This window comes from Gadus morhua, chromosome 2 (assembly GCF_902167405.1).
Source record: "Gadus morhua chromosome 2, gadMor3.0, whole genome shotgun sequence".
Classification (NCBI taxonomy): domain Eukaryota; kingdom Metazoa; phylum Chordata; class Actinopteri; order Gadiformes; family Gadidae; genus Gadus; species Gadus morhua.
In genome coordinates this window covers 5,060,066-5,084,517 of record NC_044049.1, presented here as the reverse complement: position 1 = coordinate 5,084,517, position 24,452 = coordinate 5,060,066, and the positions used below count along the sequence as shown (strand labels likewise).

General features: G+C 48.9%; 2 protein-coding genes across 8 annotated transcripts in view; one reads left to right on the top strand and one right to left on the bottom strand.

Moving 5' to 3' along the window:
* The window catches only part of aatka (apoptosis-associated tyrosine kinase a), a 27,617-nt gene extending 4,913 nt beyond the window's left edge, over nt 1-22,704 (top strand). For 2 of the 5 annotated variants that reach the window (XM_030378055.1, XM_030378042.1), the window contains exons 2-15: nt 5,478-5,611; nt 6,887-6,922; nt 8,352-8,493; nt 12,522-12,601; nt 13,028-13,146; nt 13,406-13,493; nt 13,852-13,985; nt 14,678-14,762; nt 14,875-14,996; nt 15,234-15,383; nt 16,313-19,697; nt 19,798-19,987; nt 20,082-20,291; nt 20,497-22,704. In XM_030378055.1, the coding sequence (XP_030233915.1) occupies nt 5,567-5,611; nt 6,887-6,922; nt 8,352-8,493; nt 12,522-12,601; nt 13,028-13,146; nt 13,406-13,493; nt 13,852-13,985; nt 14,678-14,762; nt 14,875-14,996; nt 15,234-15,383; nt 16,313-19,697; nt 19,798-19,987; nt 20,082-20,291; nt 20,497-20,519 (4,809 nt within the window). In that variant the 5' untranslated portion in view covers nt 5,478-5,566 and the 3' untranslated portion in view covers nt 20,520-22,704. Of the gene's footprint in view, nt 1-5,477; nt 5,612-6,886; nt 6,923-6,968; nt 8,494-11,374; nt 12,046-12,521; nt 12,602-13,027; nt 13,147-13,405; nt 13,494-13,851; nt 13,986-14,677; nt 14,763-14,874; nt 14,997-15,233; nt 15,384-16,312; nt 19,698-19,797; nt 19,988-20,081; nt 20,292-20,496 lie in introns of those variants that run through there. The other 3 variants (XM_030378050.1, XM_030378034.1, XM_030378062.1) reach the window with 3 other exon arrangements.
* baiap2a (BAR/IMD domain containing adaptor protein 2a) overlaps nt 22,325-24,452 on the bottom strand; it is a 48,164-nt gene continuing 46,036 nt past the window's right edge. For all 3 annotated transcript variants that reach the window (XR_003979478.1, XM_030378112.1, XM_030378102.1), the window contains one exon: nt 22,325-23,885. Coding sequence is in view for 1 of the 3 variants with exons in the window: in XM_030378102.1 (XP_030233962.1) it covers nt 23,816-23,885 (70 nt within the window). In the remaining 2 variants the exon portion in view is untranslated. The remainder of the gene's footprint in view (nt 23,886-24,452) is intronic.

Genomic DNA, 24,452 nt, shown 5'->3' with positions numbered 1-24,452 from the left:
CAGCTGTGTCCTGGTGGTGCACACTGGTGGTGTACTCGCAACATATCAACACAAGGACGAAACACCCAAGCCACGCAGTCTACACTGCAACGCTAGCATCAATGAGCTACGCAACGCTATCACGCTATGTATATACTTTTGTGCGCGGGGATTCCTACCGTCCGAGCAATAGGAGTCAATGTTGACTCCGGCTCGCGGCGGCCTCGCTTGTTACTGATGACACCGTGAGGTGGCTCAACACATTTAAACATGAAACGCTGGCTAAGCTAATGTTCAACTGACCAAGTATAAAAGGCATTGTTCCCAAAGGCCGCCCGTTTGGGAAGCTTGTATGGGAACAGACTGGGGTTTTAAATAGTGTGGGGTGTTTGGTGTGAAGGTCACAGGAAGTGTGTTTGTGTGTGTATGGAGGGGGGGGGGAGGTCCAGTTGATAAATTATGATTTAAATGTGTTGTAGATGGTAGATGCTAATGCATCTATTATCTGTGTGTTGCATTCTTATTAATCATAAAATCAGCTAGCTAACTAAGTAACTAATTGACTATCTAGCTACCTAACTATCTAAATAACTACTGATCTAACCAGCAAGCTTGCTAGCTAATTAAGTATTTTCCTGACCAACTAGCTATCTTACTTGCTAACTAACTAACTAACTAACTAACTTACTAACCAACCATCTAACCAGCTAGATAGCTAAATATCTAAACAACTAACTAACTGGAAGGAAGACACATGAGGCAACTACCAACTTGGGCAAGTGAGTGTTCCCGACAGCAGCCGTGTCCTGCCAGGATGACAGCCCTGCAGCTCTGCCTGCTCCCCTGGGCCTCCCCTCCTGGTTAATGACATAATGACACTCATCACCGCCTCTCTCACTCCCTGCCTCTCTCTCTCTCTCTCTCTCTCTCTCTCTCTCTCTCTCTCTCTCTCTCTCTCTCTCTCTCTCTCTCTCTCTCTCTCTCTCTCTCTCCCTCTCTCTCTCCCTCTCCCTTCCTCTTTACCTCTGGCCTTGTAAGCCATCTGACACCTGCAATGATTGTTATCTTCACTCAATGTGAGCTAAAACACATCCCAGCTAAATATCTTCGTAGTTCTACTAGATTCCATATGACTTCAGTGTTTGCTTGACTATATTTGTGGATGCATTTATCTCTAAATGATCATTCATATTGTGTGTGTGTGTGTGTGTGTGTGTGTGTGTGTGTGTGTGTGTGTGTGTGTGTGTGTGTGTGTGTGTGTGTGTGTGTGTGTGTGTGTGTGTGTGTGTGTGTGTGTGTGTGTGTGTGTGTGTGTGTGTCTTTGAGATGGTGTGTATGCATGTGTGGGTGGTGTATTGGGTGTTGGTGCCTAGAGAAGGCTACCAATGAGTTTAGAGAAGGCCTCAAGAGCAGTACTGCAGTATGTGCTTTCCTTTTCCTTTCTCACAGTAGTCCATGTGCTTCCTCTATGAAAGAAACACAGTGCAAACACAGTGCACAGTCCATGAAGCATTATTTTCTACAGACACCCAATAGCAATATATACCACTACTGGGCCGTGCCATACCAATACATGGCATTGGTTGGTTGGTAATGGCTTTATTAATCCTCCAGAAAAGTGCAATGTTTGTGCAAAGTGCAAAGTGCAATGTTTATAATGTTGACCTGCAATGTACTCCTTGATCAGTGAATTAAGTTTTCCCATTGTAATCTACCCACAAGATAATTCAGGGCACTGCACCCTGTGAGCAATGCATTGTGAACTCTGGTGTACCACTGGGCTCTACACTTGTGCCACTTTATATAATGTGCCTGCATAACCCAGAAGGGGGCCATACATTCTCATATTAGTATATGGCAGCAGTTTTCTATGAAACTGTCAATACAGTCCATTGATGTGTGTCTTTATCCATCCCTGTGTTCAATGCGTGCGCTGACTAGGCCTTGCTGTTTTTGTAGGTGGCAGTGTAGTGCAGTTCCTTCATACATGTTGCTCTCTCTCTCTCTACCTTCAAATTCAACTCAAAGGGCTCAACAACAGGCGTGGGAAATGTACATTGACAAGCATTGACACAAAAGCAGGATACAAAATATTTGTCCTCTCCGTCTCTCTTTGTGATACCCTGTCCTTATACCCCATAATACTGACCTTATTCTCTAGGAATTCTAGGAACCATGTGTCAAAGCATTGGTTTTACCTGCCTTGTCTGCACAGCAACAGGAATGCTCTGGCTCACTGGGGTATGCTTGTTTTTTATGAGCTTGCATGAAAGCTAAGATAACACTGCGGCTAACACGCCATCACATTATCGCCAACACATTATCACCAAACCATGCACACACTTAATAACACACGCACACACACACAGAGACAGACACACACACACACATGGACACACACAGCATGTATTGAAGTTGAAATGTCCTTTGTATATGCTTTCACTTTCACTGTTCTTCCTTCCTCCCAAAGCATTTTATGTCGCTCTTCCCCCTGTCTCGCTGTCTCTGTCACTCTCTCTGTCTCTCACTCTCTGTCTCTCTCCCTTCCTCTCTCTCTTCTCTCTCTCCCTCTCTCTGTCTGTCTATCGCTCTCTCTCCCTCTCTCTGTCTCTCTCTCTCTCTCTCTCTCTCTCTCTCTCTCTCTCTCTCTCTCTCTCTCTCTCTCTCTCTCTCTCTCTCTCTCTCTCTCTCTCTCTCTCTCTCTGTCTCCCTCTATTTTTTCTTCCTTCCTTACATGTCCAAACCTTTTAATCTCCACTTCCTCTGTTTGTTTTGTTTTACACCTTCCTCTTGGTTTCTCAACAAAGCACTGAATCAGCCCTCCTGTCGTTGACGCCCACCCTCCCTTAATCACGTTTCTCAGCCCCTCATAACCTCTGGGATACTCAAATATTATTTTAAACTGCAGTAAAACACAAACGGGAACATAATATACACCAGAACAGCGTGGCGGTCGCGAGCTCCGACTCCCCGGAGGGAGACGGAGGGAGACGGCTTCCAAAGCGGTCTCCTGATGGGAGACGCTGGAGGTAATGTCTGACCTGTCAGCAGGATAGCTGTACTTTATGTAGCTAGTGTTAAGGGTGTTCTCAGGAGTGCAGGAATGCAGGACCACGGATCAGTTACCTATCTATTGGTTCTTTGTGGGAAGCACGTGGGGCACAAGGTGTAGATTTATTGAGCGTTTGGTCTCTGATATGTGCACACATGCATAGGGGCCCTGGGCCCTCATGTACAAACTGTGTTTCACTCCCTGCCACTCTTCAAGACAAAGTCTTTACCCTGCAACCCTGGCTGACTCCCCGCTCCAGACTGTTTGTTGTTCTGTTGAGGTCTCTGTCTGACACGGACTAGAATACACCTGGAGGGTACCGCTCCTCCTGGTGGAGTCTGATAGACACCTTCACTGACCTTTGCATTCACACACACACACACACACAAACACACACACACACGCAGAGAAACACACACACACACACACACACACACGCAGAGAAACACACACACACACACACACACACACACACACACACACACACACACGCAGACAAACACACACATATGCAAATACACCGACATGCACACACGCACGCACACAATCACACACATACACGTGCAAACACACATGCAAGCACACACACAGATATATACACATGCACACATGCAAAAACAGCCACACACACATGCACACACACACAGACACACACCCGCACACAACCGCACGCATACAGCTGCACACACACACACACGCACGCACGCACACAACCACCCACACACATGCACACAAACCACACTAACCCTTGTAAAGAATAAAATACAAATTTGATGAAGATATAAGACAGAGAAGATCAAATGAGATAAACAGTTTTTTCACAGATGGGAAACAGACACAATGTGTTACGCAAGTCATAGAAATGCTAAATGATCACATAGAGTCTGCTGTGCTCACGCCAGCCACACACGCTTCACTGGCACACGTTCAAAGCGTACACTGTGAAGTACGGTCAACGTGAAGATGAAGGTAGTGAGGTGGAGCTGGGCAGGAGAGGGGGACGAAGGTGCGCGTCAGCATTAGGGAGATTGAGGAAGCGAAACGGAGTAGGAGGGCCTATGCAACGTGAGAGCCAATCAGCTGCGTTGGCCCAGCCCGTCAGGCTGTTACCATGGCAATGAGTTAGAGGGGGGTAAAATAGGAACGCCTCGCCAAACACACTGCAGCTCCCTGCTCCGTCTGCCACACAGACAACGTTTATGTATTTTACATGTATAGATATGTGTGTGTGTGTGTGTGTGTGTGTGTGTGTGTGTGTGCATGCATGCATGTGTGTGTTCAAGTAACTGTTTATCCATATCAGCATATATATTTTGCCTATGTCAAACAGGGGGCATGGAAGCATGCAGAGGTACAGTATGCACAATTTGGCTCATCATAGTGTCAAGGCGTAAACGGGGTGAGGTGTGTGTGTGTGTGTGTGTGTGTGTGTGTGTGTGTGTGTGTGTGTGTGTGTGTGTGTGCGTGTGGATGTGTAAATGCGTGTGAATGCCTGTTCATGATGTGTGTGTGTATTACAATTACAATTAGGGCATTTAGCAGACGCTTTTATCCAAAGTGACTTACATCGTTTAATACACACATTGACACACCGACGACAGAGTCAACCATGCAAGGCGACAGCCAGCTCGTCAGGAGCAGTTAGGGTTAAGTGTCTTGCTCAGGGACACATCAACACTCAGCTAGGAGGAGCTGGGGATCGAACTAGCAACCTTTCGGTTACAAGACAACTGCTTTTAGTTGTCTGAGCTAAGCCGACCATAACCACCACCATAACATTCGTTTTAGCAGACTAAATGCATCCCATATTGCATATTTCCTTGGATACAGTCACTCATTCTCCTTTTAGTTACAACCTAAAGCAAGAGCTGCACTTGCTATCATAAATCCTCATCCCCAGGCTGTTGACTTGGTCTTGGAATTTCAGGAATGAATTTACATTTTTACTATATGAATACTACTTAGAAACGTCTGCAGTGACGCTGCCTATAAATAGCATGCCTCACGATTTCCCTCCCCCAGTGAGATTTGGATGTACGGTACGTGGTCGTTGTTTGTCAAAGAAACCTTTACCTCTGTCCTTTTGAGAAATATGTGTTTATGTTGGATAATTCAGCCCCTGGTTTCATGAGGGAAACGTCTCTTAAGACTAATTTCCAATTCATTCATAGACAATAAAGCGCATGTAATGCGGTTCACTCTCGGCTCTAGAGACACAGGAAATCGCAGCAGAAACTCATGTTGCTCAAAACTCAAACAATATGTCTGCTCATTTGAAAAGTAATCAAAAAAAATGGCCACTAGGTTTGTCTTGTGCACTTGCACGGTTACATAAAAGGAGCCCTTATAAGTGTTTTGAGTAGTCCTGTCTTACGATGACCCCTCTATGAAAACGGTCTATGAGCACTGGCTCATGCAGGTTTTTTCTTCTTCTGTGCTCTTCCAGATGGCACTCCCCTGAGCGAGCTGTCCTGGCCGTCATCGCTGGCTGTCGTGGCCGTCTCCTTCTCGGGCCTCTTCACCTTTGTCTTCCTCATGCTGGCGTGCCTCTGCTGCAAGAAGGGTGACATCGGCTTCAAGGTAAGCTCTATGCCGCCACCCGCTGGTGGGCGCGTGGAACCGCATGCTGTACAACAGGCAGATGCAGAGCTCGGGTTTCAAATTCCCTCATCAACGACAAAAACAAAGTTGACCAGGGCACCAGCAAATTAAATTGACTAAATGGTAAACGGACTGCATTTGTACAGTGCTTTTCTAACGAGTGGATTGTAAAAGCACTTTACAATATTGCCAAACATTCACACATTCATGCACACATTCACACACCAACGGCGCTGTCAGACATGCAACCCTGTGCAGCAGCAGGGTCCTCTGGGTTGTGACGGTCAAAGTGTTCCGTAACCTTGGTCTGGTGCGTGCTGGTGTCCTGCATGGGGCGCAGCGATACCAGCGTGACGCAGCACTTTGAGAGTACAGATAATCAAGAGCAGTGAGATGATGAGGGCAAAGAGCGCTGACACAGGTGTGTCTGTGTGTGTCTCAGAGGTAGACGCTAGAAGGAAATAAGAAGACGAATAGGTGTGCGGGCGTGCTTGCCTGCGTCATGTGTGTGTGTGTGTGTGTGTGTGTGTGTGTGTGTGTGTGTGTGTGTGTGTGTGTGTGTGTGTGTGTGTGTGTGTGTGTGTGTGTGTGTGTGTGTATCAACACTGGGAGTTGAGGCAGGTGTTTGCCTGAGGTCAGTGTCTGGGGAGACTAGTGTCAGCTGTAAGAAGCTCCTCTCTAGCTCTGCATCGTGGGAGAGCCACCAGCAGAGCAGGGTGTCATTATGGGATGTTCTGATAACCTCATGAGGGTAGAGTAGACATCACGGAGAGGGTCTTTGGCGAAACTGTGAGTGACCAAGGTCTGTTGAGCTGTCATAGTTAGAATAATATCATCAATACAAATAAAGACAATCTACTAGCATTGCCGTCTCATTCCTAAGTGCAGGTGTTTTTGGATCATTCTTTATTCTAACTACTCCAATTTTGATGTTTGATGTGAGTTGGATAAGTTACAATTGTGAGGATGCACCGTTTTTCCCCATGTTTGGGAACAGCGATTTCAAGTAAAAAAATTGGTTGAAAACGTGGTATGAGCGAAGAACAACGTCACCTACATTTTTTAAGGGCTTAAAGTATCAACCATACAAATAACTCCAGCCAAATGATAAGTTCAATAATTACGTTCAATAAACGAACCCATGAACAATGACAATTCGCAGGAGGTCGACAGTCTTCAGATGCACGTAAGTGCATCCTCGGCACCTCTGCCATCGACGTCATCCTAAACGGTGCTCTCCCTGATCTCCCACAGATCCGTCCCTACTGCTCAGGCTCATCGGGCACCAAGGTACCGCCCCCCCCCCCCCCCCCCCCCCCCTCCACAGACTCATCACCGGGGGGCTGCCTAGGCTGTGAGGCCTGCTATTAAGGGCTGTGAGAAGTGAAGGCTCTATGCCTGGGTAGCCCCCGCAGAGGCCTGACTCACTGGTGGCGGGCGTTCCCTCAACACTTAACGCCTCAGCGCCGGCCAGCAGATGTTTCCCTTTGGTTTTTCGTGCACAGGAAGAGCCGGAGCGCCGATGTGCGCGCCGCGTTTGTTATAAGCGGACGGGGCTTGAAGCGTGTGCACGCCCTCTGTCGTTCCTCCTTCATTCTTTTGTCCTTTTTCGATTTTACAAATCAAATTTTCTTTGCTATCATTCTCTTACTTTTATTTCTTTCTTTCTTTTTTTTACAAGTATTTTGTTGTTAATTTGAGCTTCATTTGTTTTTATTTCTCCCTTCGCTGGTTTTCTCCATCAGCTCCTAATTTTCTTCCCCTCGATCTTTTCTTTCGTTTTACACGTTCTTCCCGTCTCGGTCACTCACCGAGACGACGCCTGCTTCCTACTAAAGCACCGACGAGTGCTGACAAGCAGCCAGCACTGCCCAGGCTGAGTGTCTCTGGTGTTGCAACGCTAAAATGGGAATCATGGTTGAGCACAAAACTCCCCGCATGAGTCACAAAGTGAGAATCTGGCTCTGATTGGTTCGGGCAGAACCTCAGACCTGGTGCACGCTACGGCTCTGACAGAGGTGCAGAAAAAGCAGGACATCAAATGCGTGGATAACTATTTGAACCACTTGCTTAAATCGCATCAGCGGTGGTGATGCCTGGTTTAATGCTCCAACTCGATCTCACTCTCCTGTGTAAACTGGTACCTCTTGTGTCTGTTTGTAAGGCCCATATAGCGCATGACGTATAAAACTTGGATGACTGTTTCTCGCTGATGACTACAGCAAGTCCTCTGCAGCACGGCAGTGACAATGCAACATTGTCGTACCATATTATGCTGAATGTGTGGGTTAGTGTGTTTCTGTGCGTCTGTCGGTCTGTTGCTTGTTTGTGTGTCTACGCATGTGTGTGTGTGTGTGTGTGGGGGATGGGTCTAATCTTTTGCGTACACCTCCTATACAGTGCGGAGAATGCTGCCTCTGAGCACGCCACCACACAATACACAACAGAAGGGACTACATTAGCATTTATGTGGGCACGCTGTATCCCATTTCCACGTCAGCGCAACAGTTGCGCTATTGTGTCCGTCTCTCCCAGTCGTAGGCTGACTAAGTACTGCATGACTGACCCCCTGTGTGTGTGTGTGTGTGTGTGTGTGTGCGCGCACGTTTGTGTGTGTACGCGTGTGTGTGTGCGCGTGTGCACGTGTCTGTGCACGTGTTCGTGCATGCATGCGTGCGTGTGTGTGTGTTTGTGTGCGCGCGTGTGTGCGTTGCTCCAGGAGTTTGACAACACCGAGGGCGAGGAGTACCAGGGCGAGAGGTCCACCCTGGCCTCTCCGTCCTCCCAGCACGGCCCAGAGGTCTACATCCTGCCCCTCACAGAGGTCTCCCTGCCCGTGTCCAAACAGCCCGGCCGATCCAGTAAGAAACACACACACACACACACACAAGTGCACACACGCGGTCAGAGCGACATACACGCACGCGCACGTGCCCTCTTTCCTCTCCTCTTTTCTATCCTCGCCCTCCTCTCCATAGCTCTCTCATGCTCTTTTCTGTCCTCTCCTATCCTCTCCTCGTCCCTCGTTCCTTATTCCATCCTTCATCCTCCTGCTGTTTCTGTGCTGGCCTCTCCTCTCCTCTCCTCTCATCTCTCGTTTCCTCCTCTTGCTGTCCTCTCTGTCCTCCCCCCCTTATTTTTAGCTGGTATTATTTCTATTTTAGTGTTGTTCTGATAGTACCCCCGCGTCTCCTGCCTCATGGCGGAGAGGGCAGCATCACACATCTGTTTCCGTACGCCAATGCGTTCTAGCACCGACCGCAGTGCTGAGCAATGTGTTGAAGTGTGCAAGCCGGGGCCAAGCCCTGCCGTCGTCTGCCGCCCAGCGCACTGGCGTCGTTTCGTACGCATGCATCACATGTACCGCGCATACTTCACGGTGGAGGCACACTGGAATTGCATAACGGCGTTCCAGCTTCCACTCCCTTTGGGAGCCGCGGCCATGTGTTCTTGCATGCATGCAGCGTTCCTCCCCCCATGGGTGCTGGGTCTGGGATGAACCTGTATGTACGCACTACGCACTCAGTGTTTCTGAGCCGGGATAGGTACATAATGGCTGGGTGACTCACCGGGTGTTTTGTGGACCATGCTGTGCTTTGCCAGAGGGGGCGATACCTACATTTGAGATCCAAGATGTGAGCACCGGCTATGATGCTTGGGCGATGTAGCCTTAGGCTCACAGCCAATGGCTGGCCTTCCTCCTGTGCTGTCGCAGCTACAGCTTTGTGATTGGTCAGGGTGTTGCAAGGCGAGGGATGGAGGAAGAGGAATACAGACAGGGCAACAAAGCCAGCATAGAACTGACAATGTATACACTGTGGATGTTTAATGTATGAAGAATGGATACATTCTTACAAACATGCATTCTACAATTATATATTTATTTTTTATTTGTTTTGCGATCATCAATAAATCTGTTCATTTGTATACTTGCATTGCAAATATTTGTTGAAATAAATTGAATTTCAACTCCGAAGTATTGCAGTCTTTTTTGTTTGTCACTGACACAAGTACAACTTATATACAACTATGAGATCTATTCAACTGGACACTTTTGTCGTGCACTAAATAACATATGTTTTTGTACCAAAGATATGTTATACTATCTGCAGCTGGGGGGAATGAACACACAGTATAAACTAAGGATCAATGTCAGTGTCGACATACAAATAACATAAACCCTTCAGGTACAAAAGCATCGGGAAGATGAAACCTCAGATGAATGGGATTCTTCAACATTACACATACACATACACACACGCACACACACACACACACACACACAACACACACACACACACACACACACACACACAAAGGGCGACCACATCACAACAGTGGCGTGCAACAAAGCGTGGATTCATGCTCTTCAGAAGTTGCATGCATGATTTAAACCCCCACGTGCCCCCAGAACAGACCCAGTGTTGATGCTGCTCCCAACAGGCATGTTGATGTATGTCCAGATCACATATCAACTCATTCACCCCAGTATTCACGCGTCATGTCTGTGACTGCATGTTTGACGGAGTATTACTGCATAGGCCGTGCCAGACCACCAGTATAATGACATTTGCCTGACTCTATACCAGATTTCTTTCTTTTGGAATGTCATGTGTGGGACAAGAATGCCCCTCACACATTTCAGATTTCCCAGCATAACAATACTAGCAATCATTCTCCATCTTCCTCTCCCTTAATCTCTCTCTGTCTCTCTGACAGGATTTTTATCACCGTGACAACCTCTGCCCAATCATTTCAATGGTTCAGAGCACTGTCGTTACTTGCTTGAAACGTGTGCGTGTGTGTGTGTGTGTTCGGTGTGCGTGTGTGTGTGCGGGTTTCTTTTGCGTGTCAAAGCGCTTGTGTATGTGCATGTTTGGTTGTACTTGTGTGTATGAGGGGCTTGTCCACGGGACCCCATTACAAAAAGTGTGTGTGTGTGTGTGTGTGTGTGTGCTATCGAGCAGGAAGAGAGAGAGAGAGAGAGAGAGAGAGACTGAGAGAGAGAGAGAGAGAGAGAGAGAGAGAGAGAGAGAGAGAGAGAGAGACTGAGAGAGAGAGAGAGAGAGAGAGAGAGAGACTGAGAGAGAGAGAGAGAGAGAGAGAGAGGGAGAGAGAGAGAGAGAGAGAGAGAGAGAGAGAGAGAGAGAGAGAGAGAGAGAGAGAGAGAGAGAGACAAGGGACCGAACAATGTCCCTGTCTTCGCGAGGCGAGGCAGGGACCCGGGTTTATCAACGGAATGCAACAGCGGAGGACTGTCACCACGGGGCCCGACACAGTGAGGGCCTCTGTGACACGGAACAAGATGGAGATAGGGGAGGGTGGTGGCATGCACCATGACCCTCAGAGTAGGGGGTGGGGGTGTGGGTGCCATGGGGCATGGTTCTTGAGATGGGTTAGGGGCAGGGGGGGGGGGGGGGGGGGGGGGGGGATGACAGAGGTCGGTTTTGTGCGTGTGACAGAGATGCGCTTGTGCCCCTGAGAGACGCAGGAATGCCGCTACTGCGCTGCTCCCTCATTGGGTCCCGATGGAGGGGGAGGCGGCCAGAAGGGGTGGGGCTGGTCGGGTGGGGGTGGGTGGTGGTGGGGGGGGGGGGGGTTTATGTAGGCATTGTGTCACCGTCGGAGGACATCTTGTCTTGAGTCTGCGTGCCGAGCCGCTCGCGGTCAGACGGTCTGCCTGGCGTCATGAGCGGAGGGCAGAGTGCTGCGTCCGTGTCCCGGTGGCGTGCAGTGGAGGGCTGGGAGGGGGGGGGGGGGGGGGATTGGAGGTATAGGGGAAGGGTAGGGATGGAACGAGAGGAGAACGGGGTCCCCTGGAGGAAACAAAAGAAAGGCCCGCATTCCTAATGCAACCGAGAGAGGCGACACCGCCGGCTGTAACCTCCCCCCCCCCCCCCCCATCCCCAGGGCAAAGTCCTCTAGAAGATTCCTCCGGGATCCCAGACCCCAGACGGGCGGAAGGCGGATATGGAGAAGGACAGCGCAGATGTTGGTGTGCGTGTGTGTGTGTGCGCGTGTCCCCGGTCGGAGAACCGTCCATCGCTGTCCAGGTCGACGGCGGGCCCAGTGAGGAGGCCGCCGCCGCCGCCGCCGTGTCGTGTCGTGGCAGGCTTGTTCAGCTGTGTGCAGGGGCTGGGGGGCTGACCTCCCCTCCCCGAGACTCCCCACGGAGGGGCTCTCACACTCCTGCGGAGACTTCGCAACGGGTCCTGGGGACGGGGGATGGAGGACGGAGGGGGGGGGGGCGCTTTCTGTTCTCACACTCTGAACCAGAGCTGGTTCCATGGAACTGGATCCTGCGCTCCACCATCACCAGCACCACCTTCACCGTCACCCTGACCATCTTTGGCATTGTTTCCCTCACCTGCATCACCACCATTGCCATCGGGGAAACATGAGGATCCATGGAGGTATTTGATTCTAAAGGGGCCGAGTGTGTGTGCTGGTTGTATGGTCAGGACAAATAACTTGGATCCTGGGGTTTAGATGTAAAGTGTGTGTACTGTAGCAAATGCCACTGCCGCTTTCCACAGCTGGTCCTACATCTGTGCTACCCAGTACAGCAGTACAGAGCGTTTTTGCCTTGCAGAATACCAGCTCTGACGTTCATCCGCTTTTCAACACTTTCTCAACGTTTTCATCAAGTTGAATGTCCAATTTGACACGATAACTCAAATGATTGAATGGATGTGCAAATTACTGTTAGGAGGAAAAAACGATGCGTCTTTGTTGTTCCTTGTTCTGTCTATCTCTCTAGCTGTCTCTCTATCTGTCTGTCTGCCTATCTGTATATCCGGCTGTCTGATGTCCGTCTGCCCTGTCTGTCAGTCTGTCTGTCTTGTCTGCTGGTCCTTCTCTTCTAAACCTGCCTCTCGGTCCTTTCCAGTCCAGCTGCTGAAGTCCTCAGACGTCGGGCGCCATAGCCTTCTGTACTTAAAGGAGATTGGCCATGGCTGGTTCGGCAAGGTGATCTTCCTCCTCCACGTTTTCACCCAGAGTTCGCTGGCATCTTCCATCGTTTTGTTCAATGATTGAGTTAACATGCATGCAAGAGGTCAGATCCATGGCACTCCACAACACTCATGTATGCATTGATAGAACAGGGACCACAGATGCAAATGAGCTATTCAGCTAACTTTGGTACAGAACCTGTTCTGTACATGGTCAACTAAACCAATAAACTCAACCAAGTGACGCCGTTCCCAAGACATGACATTGTGTCCAAAAGACATTCCCCACATGTGGTGCTCTTAGCAACACATGTGTTCAGCATGCTTTCTCCTGTTGCACCTCTTTGTGTAGAATGGGTTGACACTTTGTTTGCTTCTTTGTTTGAGTGTGTGAATGTGATCGGTTGTTCACCCACTGGCGTTCTTCTGTCCCCACCCCCAGGTTCTGCTGGGGGAGGTGACGGAGGGCCTCAGCACCACCCAGGTGGTGGTGAAGGAACTCACCGCCAGCGCCAGTGTCCATGAGCAAATGCAATTTGTGGAGGAGATCCAGCCATATCGGTAACGACACACACTCACACGAACGCACGCACACACGACAGATGGAAACGGAATGAATGGATTGATGAGTGACTCAATGAACAAAGATGGTGTGTGTGTGTGTGTGTGTGTGTGTGTGTGTGTGTGTGTGTGTGTGTGTGTGTGTGTGTGTGTGTGTGTGTGTGTGTGCGTTTGTGTGTGTGTGAATGAGTGGTTGACTGGTTCAGAGCTGTACCAATACATATGTTTATGTATACTGTGATATCGTATCACCTTCCAGGACCCTCCAGCACCCCGCTCTGCTGCAATGCCTGGCCCAGTGTTCTGAGGTCACTCCCTACCTGCTGGTCATGGAGTTCTGCCCCCTGGTGAGAAGCACTAGTATTGCAGGGCTTTGGTTGTTTAGCGCCGCATTGAAAGGTTAAACATGCTGTACAAATAGAATAGGTGCAGTGCAGGTGTCCAGATTCACTATATCTAGGATAAAAAGGTTGAAAGGGTGAATGGGACGGGTTCACATTACTATTGTTGATAATATAATATCAATAAAATAGCTGTAATTTAATACAATTATTGAATACAATTAAATACAATTTCATAAAAACATGTTCAAGGCTATTTGTTCTTCCTGTCACTCTTATTTCGAGAATGTATAACGTATGCTACAATCGGAAATGCATTTATTTTAGTATTTTCTTGTTTTTCTCTTCTCTTCCTTAACCTCAGGGGGATTTGAAGAGCTACCTGCGGTGCTGTCAAGGAGCAGATGCGGAAGCCCCAGATGCCTTCATCCTCCAGCGGATGGCGTGCGAGATCGCCTCGGGCTTGCTGTACCTCCACAAACACAACTTTATTCACAGGTAAACCAATAGCAGCTAGATATTAAGGAAAAATATTATGAACACTATTTTGCTTAGACCAGGCCTAAATGAATGTATATGTCTATGGCTGTAAGGTGACATGCTCATTTTTTGTCAGGAATTGTTGTATTTTAGATTTTCTAAGGTTAATTACTTGAATCCATGTTCAAATTGTTGTCGGGAGATCGGGGAGATAATCAGGACCTGTGCGCCCTCTGCTGGTCTCCCCTTGCAACAACATCCTGGTGCTGATTGAGTAGTTGTGATATAACTCCAGCATCAGTGATTTTGTTGCCGGGGGCGAGCCTCACTCTTCCTCCTCCACTCGTCTATCTCCGTATGCCTTGGGGGATGGGTTACGTTGACTATTTTCCACAATGATATCTTCCACAGAGCAGTGGAGAAACCAAAAAATACTGAAATTGCTTAGCACTTCCTTGGGGCAGGCAGAATATTATACTCTGCTTATTAAAAAAGTCTGCATGCAGAATAATATGAACCAATAATAGCACAACCATTATTCACCCGTACATTAAAAGTGGAATTGTTTAAATATGTTTTAGATATCCTTATCCCTGCAATGTGGGTAATGTTGTTATAACAAGGGATTCTATAGCATTTTATGTACATAATACACCTATTGTGTTCTAAGTGAAACGCTTACGATGGAAAATTGTTCCTTGCATTGACAGCGACTTGGCACTACGGAGCTGCCTGCTAACTTCAGACATGAACGTTAAAATAGGAGACTACGGCCTTTCGCGCAGCCAATACAAGGTATCTCCTTCAAATGTCCCCATTTTAGTATACTGGTTGTATTTTTGTTTATGGTATACACTCTCAGCATGCGGTCATGCTCAATACTCTCGTCTTGGCCTTCTTTCCGAAGGAGGACTACTTTGTGACCCCGGACCAGATTTGGGTTCCCCTGCGCTGGATTGCCCCAGAGCTGATAGATGAGGTCCATGGAAACCTTCTGGTAGTGGACCAGACCAAGACCAGTAACGTGTGGTGAGATACACCAGCTCTGATTGTTAATGTCATTTTGTTAGACAACATTGGTGTCTGTTCGAGTGCCCAAATATAATACAAATGTAGTCTACAGATTAAAGAGAGTGGCATTTGTATTGGTCTGACTTCTTATCTTATCTCATATTTCAATTTAACCCACTAACCTTCATTGCAAACACACTGTAAAAATAAATCGGTATTATGACTGTGTAATTATTCTGTATTTTGTCATCCCAGGTCGTTTGGTGTCACTATGTGGGAGCTGTTTGAGCTGGGGAACCAGCCTTACCAGCACTATTCAGACAGACAAGTGCTGACATACGCAGTGAAGGAACAGCTTCTCAAGCTCCCCAAACCACAGCTGGACGCCCCGCTGGCTCAACGCTGGTGAGACACCAGCACCTAACCGCACAACAAACGTTTCCCGTTAGCGGCCTCTAGTGGATGAAATTATACTTAAAGTTATAGCTGTATCATTACCAGACGACAGTTACTGTTGCTGCCGGGCTATTTAGTAACGGGTTGAACAGCTGTAACAGAAGCGTAAGGTAGTGAAGGTGCCAAACGTAAAGAGTGAGTGATTGCAATCGAAGACTTAATTTACGAATAAGAGTGTACACCGTCCATCGTACTGATAATATAAAATAGTCAATACCTAATTAATTACACGTTTCTAACAAAATCAAACAAAAGTTATGCCATTTATATCTGCACAATAACTTGCCCTTCTTGTACGCTTTCATAATCAATATATGTCTGCCCAGGTCCCATATTTCTTAAAGCTGGCAAGGGTACACGATCAATGGCTTTGATCCATTTATTTTTGGCGGTTCCTTACCTCAGATCCCTTAATCATCTGGATCCGGAAAGTTAGCCAAATGTTATTCAACATCTTTAGCATTTCTCCCTTAATGAAATACTGGCTATGAGCTTATAATAGCACTGGGCAGTCTCAATCGCGCGCGCACACACACACACACACACACACACAGAAACAAACAGACACAGACACACACACACACCCATACCCATACCCACACACACACACCAGCATGTAAAAAAACATATCTGCGAACGAAGCATTTGTAGGCCCCCCATTCTTTTTTTATAGATTTGCCTTGTGGCACGAATAGGCAGTTCTCTCCACAAGGAACCTCGTGAAGTGAACTGCTGACTCACAGCTTTCTCCACACCTAACTTTATCCCGACTATGCAACTCTACACCGGTCTAATTGTCTCATTAAGAAGCCACGTTCGCAATGAGAGCTTGTTCCTACGTTAACCCCTCACCTCTTCCTCTCCGTCGCATCTCGTAGGTACGAGGTCATGCAGTTCTGTTGGCTCCAGCCTGAGCTGAGGCCTAGCACCGAAGAGATCCACCTGCTGGTCACCTACCTGTGCGCCAAAGGCTCCTGCGAGGCCGAGGAGGACTTCGAACAGAGATGGAACACATTGAAGCCTAACCTGTTTGGCAGCAGCACCCACACCATCATATCCTCCCTGGCCCTGACCCCGGACCCTGCCCCGAGCCCGGACCCCGCCGCAGCAGCAGCAGCAGCAGCAGCAGCCGCACCGGCTCCGGAGGTGGAGCTGGCCTCCTCAGCCTCCTCCTCCTTCCCCCTCCTGGAGCAGTTCTCCGACGGCTTCCACTCGGACAGCGGCGACGACCTGCTGACGGTCACGGAGAGCGTCCACGGCCTCAACTTTGAGTACAAGTGGGAGCAGGCGCGGGCCGAGCAGCCGTACTGCTCGTCGTCCACCAGCGGCCCCCTGGGCCAGGGCAACCCCCACTACCAGGACGTCTACTACCCGGTCAAAGGAGGCGCGTCGGCAGGGGGCTGCAGGACCGACAGCCAGGCGTCGGGCGTGTCCCCGTCCTACTACGAGTCGGACCACCCGGGGGTGGTCCCGGTGCTGAGCGCTCACAGCCCCTCGGTGGGTAGCGAGTACTACATCCGTATCGAGGAGCCGGTGGAGTGCAACATCAACCTGGACGACGGCGTGGAGGACTACAGCCCGAGGCGGGAGGCCGGAGACGGGCGGCTGTCCTCGCAGAGCTGGACGGGCTCGTCCGTCCGGCAGACAGACGCCTACTGGGCCGCCGCCGACAACGACCGGTCCGCCTACGACTCGGACGAGAGCCTCAGCGTCTCCCTGACCATGGAGCCGTTGATGAGGCGGGCCTCCAGCACAAGTCCCGTTCCTCCGGAAGATCCCCACACCCAGGGGGCCCGCCCCTCGGAGAGTCAGAAAGCCAGCATTCACAGCGAGCACATGCCCACGGTCAGAGTAGGGGGTAAGGCCTTCCCGTCCGAAGAGCATCTGTCGTCAGAGCTGCAGCAGAACCTCCTGCCGCTCCTGGGGCGAACGGAGAACTCCAGGAGTGTCTCTCGAGCCATCAGCAGCCCCAGTTTGGGATTCTGTGATCCGTATTTAGAAACTAGCACAGAGAACTGTACGCTCAGCGACAGCTACTGTGATGTGATTGGTCCCCTCAGGAAGGCGGTGCCCATTGCTAATCATATCATCGAGGTGGAGACAGGGGACGGCCTACAGGTGGGCCAGCGGAGGAGTGTGCTCACGAATGACATGGATGGCGACCTCTTCTCGGAGGCAGACACCACTAACTGGACCTCCAACCACTCGGCTAATAACAACAGTCTCAGCTTTGGCAGCAGGCACACAGCCAACGTGCAGGGGAGCTATTTGGACCTTCAGTACACCACATCGTACGATAACACAACAGAATTGTGGCCTGAAACCATAGTGAGCAATAGCACAGTGGACAACTATAAGCCATTTAGCTACGTAGAGAACACAGGAAAAGAAACTAGCTCTGTGTCCAAAAGTATAGAGTTGGGACCATATATCTACCTGGGTCACAATGAAAAAGATACAAGTGACTCTCAAAATAAAACCAACTCAATCAAAGATAACCTAAACAACAGTGACACCAGTAACAAGCCATTATTTCACAGTGTCGATAGATTGTACTCTGAGCCTATGAGAATGCTTGACGCAAGCTGCATCAACTCTCCGGTCTCTTATACAGAGCCTTACAAAGGCCACATAGAAGCACTGACTGATGGGCAGAATGTGTCTCTCTGGGACATGTCACCCTTTATGCAAGGCATGCAGGTTCAGATCCAGGGCACACGCGAGGTTTCTGAATCTGACCGAGGGTTAGACAGTGGAGTGGGACTCAGGGGATCAAGCATGGGCCTCGTGGGGCTGGGTGACTTCAGCGAGGATGAAGACGACGACATAACAGACATCACATCAGGGATTTTTGCTGACTTCAACCTGGACTATGCTGAGGTCGAGGAGGAAGAAATCAGTCCGGTGAAGCATCTCGTAGGAACCGCGGAAACCGTTGACGCTCTCCAGCTGTCGCCCTCTGCAGCTAGTCCTTGTGACCAGGCCTTCAGCCCCGATGCCTTCAACACCCCGATGCTCCCCAAGTCCCTTGACAGCGGCTACGACACCGAGAACAACGAGTCTCCAGAGTTCTTCTTTCACGAGCTGACGGATCCTCGTGAATCTAGCCCCGAGCTGAGCCAGAAACCAGAACTCATTCTGCAGATGGACCCCGGTCAGGGCGTCTGCTCCGTATCTGGCAGCACCCATGTCCAGCTAAAAGGACTGGCTGGAAAGAACCCATACAGGGACTCAGCCTATCTTTCTGATTACGATGCAGAGAATGAGAGGAGTCCCCGAGAAGAGGGCAGCAACTTCTTTGCGGGTCCAGGTGACCGCAAGGGCAACGCTGGGAAAGTCCTGAGACCTGCTGCTGACGTCGACCTGATCAAGCCATTTACTCACACTGAAGAGCAACTGACCAACACGAGACAGAACATAAGCAGTGCTGCGGTTCAACTCTCACAAACCTCGCCCGACCCAGAATGCCACTCCCCTAATCCTGGTCTCTCCATGCTGTCACCGTTTCCCCCCGAGATGGGGGGCTGTTTGACCAAGGAGTCTGGACCAGCCGAGGAGGACCTAGGGCTGAACACTCAGCACTCAGAGGACGAGCCGTCCTCTGACTACACTTCGTCCAACAACAGCGATCCTTTGGCCACGATCCCCGGGGGAGCCTCGACCAATCACGCACGCGGAAACAGGGGATCAGAGAACTATTCCCCCGTGACGTCTGTGAACTCGGACTCCACCCTCTCCGACCTCAAAGACGACGGCTCCAAGGACACGGAGCTCAGCGAGGATTCCGCCGGAGAAGAGGAAATCCCGAAGTTCAACCTGGGGTCTGCGGAAGCCGAGGAGGCCAAGAAGGCGGTCAACATAGAAGAGGACTTCGAAGACATCGACGCCGGGGAGTGCGACTCGCAGGACGGCACGTGTGCGGAGTCCTGTCGTCCGCCCGGTAAACTCTCATCCTCCTCGTCGTTCCTGGAGCTCTGTGGGGAGGACATGAGGGCCCCCCTGGAGGAAGAGGAGGACGACTCGGACGACAGCGAGTCCGACGAGGAGCTGAGGACCTACAACATCCAGGAGGAGGAGAGCGAGGAGAGCGAGGATGACTTCACGCCGGTGCCGGTGGTGGTGAGCGACTGTAGCAGCGCCAGTCATCTGCGTAGCCTCCTGAAGATGCCCACGCTGCTCAGCCAGTCCTTCTGCGACGAGCTGGAGCAGAAGAAGAAGGCCGTGTCCTTCTTCGATGACGTCACCGTATTCCTCTTCGACCAGGTCAGTATTACACCCAGCTGCATTCCCTTAAACAACTGACTGAGCAAAATGATGAATGCTGCTGTAACCCATTTGTTTCTTTATATCATGTGGCCACCAGGAAAGCCCAACGGCAGAGCTGTCAGACTTCAGCTTCTCCACAGCAGAAGAGGCATGTGGGCAAGATTCTGGGCCAGGGGAAATCTCAAACCACTCTGAAGCCACGCCTCGGCCTTCTGAGGAAACCTGTGATCCTGGTGATGCAACATGTGTTCCTGGTGATGTACAGGGGAACGGCAGCGCCGAAGAAGGTATGTTCATCTGAAGAATCACTAAATAAGAAACACAGAGCTGGTCAATGTGGTTTTTGGGCAATTTTAACTGTTCCGGTGGGGGAACTTTTAGGTGGAATTTGGAACTGTGAAGATGCCCTCCCATTGGAAGCCGACCCTTCCTTATCGGACACTCACTCGGAGACCGACACCACGTCCACCTCTCTCTCCGACGGTCCGGAGCCACCGAGACCTCTCGCTGTAGCCACACCCCTCAACCGCTTCTGCGTGTCCCGCTTCTCCATCACACACGTTTCTGACCCCTACGTCGGCTCACCAGCAGGTCTGGATTCAAACCCAACCAGACTCTTTTTGCACTCACATACCATCTACATTGGAAATAACTTCCACTACATATAAATAAACATACCGCGTAATGTGGGGTTAAATGGAGATGATTAAAACTTGAGAAGCATTCTATGCTGAAAGTGTTAATCTTCTTTTGATTGGTGAATAATCTTGATTCTTATCTAATTTTCCCACCCTAGGGCAAGATGGAGACCAGCAGTGAAGCCATCACATGAGCGGGTGTGTGGAAGGTCCAATCCCAAGTTCCACAGATTGCGGCAACACAGTAGTATACCTAGGGGGTCCTACGTATTTGGAATCTGCAGGGGTTGGGTTCATGAGACACTGCTGATGCCAACGGTGAATTCAGTTTCATTTCAAAGAAAGTCAAAGAGCTGCAGTTTGAATGTTTAATAACGACGGCCAGGATTTTATAAGGAAAGCAGCAATCTCCCTTCTGTGCGTCACGATAGCAAAAGAGTAGACATAAATGTTCAAATATAATATATAATTTATTTTCTCATTGATGCAATGCAGCCTCAATGTCCATTAGCAACTTAACAGGACATAGTTTTATGAGATAAAGAAAAAGAAAAATGAATGCTTCCATTGCTGCTCTTCTCATTGGCTGCCTTGGTTCTGCCAACTCATTTGATTGGACAGTCACAGCTCTCGTTGCTGTAGCTAAATCCACAAAGCATGATGAAAAAAGGGATGCTGCTATCGCTAATTGCCTAACAACAAGACTCCTTTCTATTTTAATCAGGGGCAAGGGGGTGGGGTTTCGGTAGGTTGGTTTGTTGAAATGAATGGTGGCCTTCAAAACCTCTGCCATCCAACTTACTATACAGTGTTTCTCATTTAACCACAGAGGGTGAAGGGGTGGCGTTCATGAGACGGTGCTCTAGGCTTAGTGTGTTGCAGTAAAAACCCACACCACAAAACGTGGTCTTGTCCTTCCGACTCCCCTGGTAAGCCCCGAAAGGTCACTCCTATTGGCTGGTCTCCACAAACGTGTGATCCACCAAAAACCCGGACAATGTTGATGACGTTCATCTACCCCAGTGTGACATGACACTATGATCCATCCTCGTGTCCACAGTGTAAGCTATACAGACTCACATCACCTCTACGTAGACGTTGTGTGGTCGCTCCTCCCATTGCATTGTATTCAACATTGAAGATATCCAAATGTGTTACGAGAACATAGCGTGAGCAACACGATATGCATTTTTTTTTTTTTTTACCTAGCGCCTCACCCATGCTTCTTGTGTAGAATCCAAACCACATTCAGGTGCGTCTTGTTGAATCCGCCATCAACCGTGAATGTCCGCCATCTCTATGTAACCACTCGTCTCCATCCGAGTATTTCCGTTGGTCCATGGCCGGGTCCATCCTAGTTTCGGTTATACCAACGTAAATACCTGGGTTTGAATTTCAAAGACTTGAAGAGAGAAAATATAAGTGTAATACAGATGACATACCGTTCACATATTTTATGTAAGTGTTATCAAAGTGTTATCAGGCTTGACTTGAATTTACTACTGCTGTATCGAGATCCTCCTTCCCCTCCCCACTCAAAGTGCCAATCCAGTTTCCTCTCGGTCCGCCCGTCACATTCTCCCAAGTCGAGAATGGATATTTTTCTATGAAAAATGTAAAAGAATAAAATTTCAAAAATACAATCCAAACAGTGGATGACAAGTCTTGAATAAGCCCAATAGATGCTATTGAGCCCATTGGGCGTGGGCAAAGGAAACGCGTGTGTCTGAGAAGGAGAGGCTGGTGGCTCCCTGCACCAGTAGTAATATCATACCCAAGCCGTGTTCCCATTCCTCCCTCACGCATCGTGGCTCTCGCACCACCACCATCCCCCCCGCCCCCCCCCCACAACGAATAAATCACAACACATGTTGGTTTTCTTTCTTTGTGTCCGAGTCGCTCAGGTGTTTGACTGGGAAATTATGTGTGCATAATCTAAAAAAGGTACACACGGACAAAGAGAACAACACAGGTGACACAACTATGAATGCTGTACACAATGAAGTTTTTATTTGACACAATAACTCCACGTACCGCACGCCCTGTACAACACAAATATACAGAACAAGAAAGAACAAAAAGTGAGAAAAGGACAAACGGTTAGAAAACGGTTTGATAACCAAAGCAATTGGACATTTCTGAGAACGTGATTGCAAAGCGCGAACAATCGTCTCCCCATACAGTTGCCAGTATGCAAGTTGTTTAAAATATACATTGTCTTGATTGTTACTGGTGATTATTTGCACTTGAAGCAATAAGTCAGCTCACAGTAAAACAATGATCATATTATAAGACAATATTATGATAGTTGAATCATATGAATCAATAAGATACCACTAATTAAAGCTGAAAATGATACTCCAAAATGACCCATTATTTACATGGATTTTTGACTGGCCAATATTTGGCTGCTTTGAATTAACATAAAAGACAATTCATTATATTCTTATATCGGCAAAAGTGATGCTGCCTTTTTTTTCACAGCAACTAACCTTGCAGTCACGCACTTTAGATTATTAAAGATCACCAGAAGACAAAACAAAATGGCAAAGTAACAGCAGAAACCAAATAAAGTATATAAGCAGAGTTGTGATGCGTAATCATTTTCATATAACAGTGCGTAGAATATTGATTATATCAAGGCTGTAACCCCTTTAAAAAAATGAAGGCACAGTCCCCAAATTAAACTGTATAGTTTAATGGTATACTGTATAGTTACTATAACATGATGTGTTCTGAGCTAGAAACTAGCGTTTAAAAAAAAAAACAGGATCTAACTGTAGCCATTGCACACTTTCAATGCACCTTTCAAAAAACACATTTACCCAGTACTGTATCTTTTCGCAGCCTAACGCTAATTTCAGACGACCTGCTCTTCAAGCAACTGACGGACACCTTGTTCAGAGAGCACCATCACTGCTTAAATCTTAAACGATATATACATATATATACACACACACACGCATACAATTCTCAAATCACAATTAATAAAGACATTTTCCACAGCAGCGATGCGCAGAGAGTATATATTAGTTTCACTATCCTCCATCAGTGTAAATGTCCCCCAACGCGAGGCTTTAGCCCCACGTTTCCCATCGTGAGTGCGACCCGCTAGCCAATGAAAACAACCTCCTGATTCGCTGACTCTAACGTTCCAGCCAAGAGTTGACCACATAAATCAGTGTTAACCTGCCGCCCTGAAGTGATTTGCAAAGCGTCACAATGATAACGCACGCACGATAAACGGCCGGGGTTGCCCAAAGCCGCCTACTTGAATGCTATGCAGTGTGGGAAAAAAACAAAAAACTTTGAGTGTCACTGTAAGATCGTTGCCCCCAAGGTACAAGTGTCAACTTTTTTTTTTTCGGGAGCCGGTCATCAGAACTGGCACCCAACCGATGGCGGCGGCCATTTTCTTCCCGCTCATGTACGGAGACCGACCCTTTGAGCGGTAGGGTCGGGGTGCGTGGCCGTCTGCTAGTAGAAGATGGGCGCAGAACGGTCCTCCATAAAGGTAGGCCTGAGGTAGACCTCCAGAGAGCGGTCGCTGTTGGGAAGGGGCGGCAGTGAACAGCGACAGTTAGGGTGCAGGTGAACACACGGCAAGGTGCACAAACAGAACAGAACAGACATGAACGCACCACTTCAAACCACGACGCACCCCGCCTCCCCGCGCCCAGTGATGTACAGCAAGCGTGCGATGGTACCGACGACTGTGTTAATGACCACGACACAAATCAAAGTTGTTCGGAAAAAATGAATGCCATGCAAGTGTTAGTGTCCTTTTCTGAGTGATACCATGTTTTATATCAAGAAAAGCGGGAACCATCGTTTACAACCCAGGGCCTCCGGTGCCGAGAGGCACTGCTGCCTGGTCGGGGACTGAGGCCCGGGGACAGGAAGGATGGAAGGATTCTCAGCAGCACCCTGCTGACAGCCAGACAGCCAGTGAGCAGAGAGAGGAGGAGAGCGAGGAGGAGAGCGAGGAGAAGGAAACACGAGAGAGGAGGAGAGAGGATGCAGAGGGAGGGAAAGGCAGGAGAGGAAGAAAGAGAGACACCAGAGAGGAAGAAAGAGAGACACCAGAGAGGGGGAGAGAGGATGCAGAGAGAGC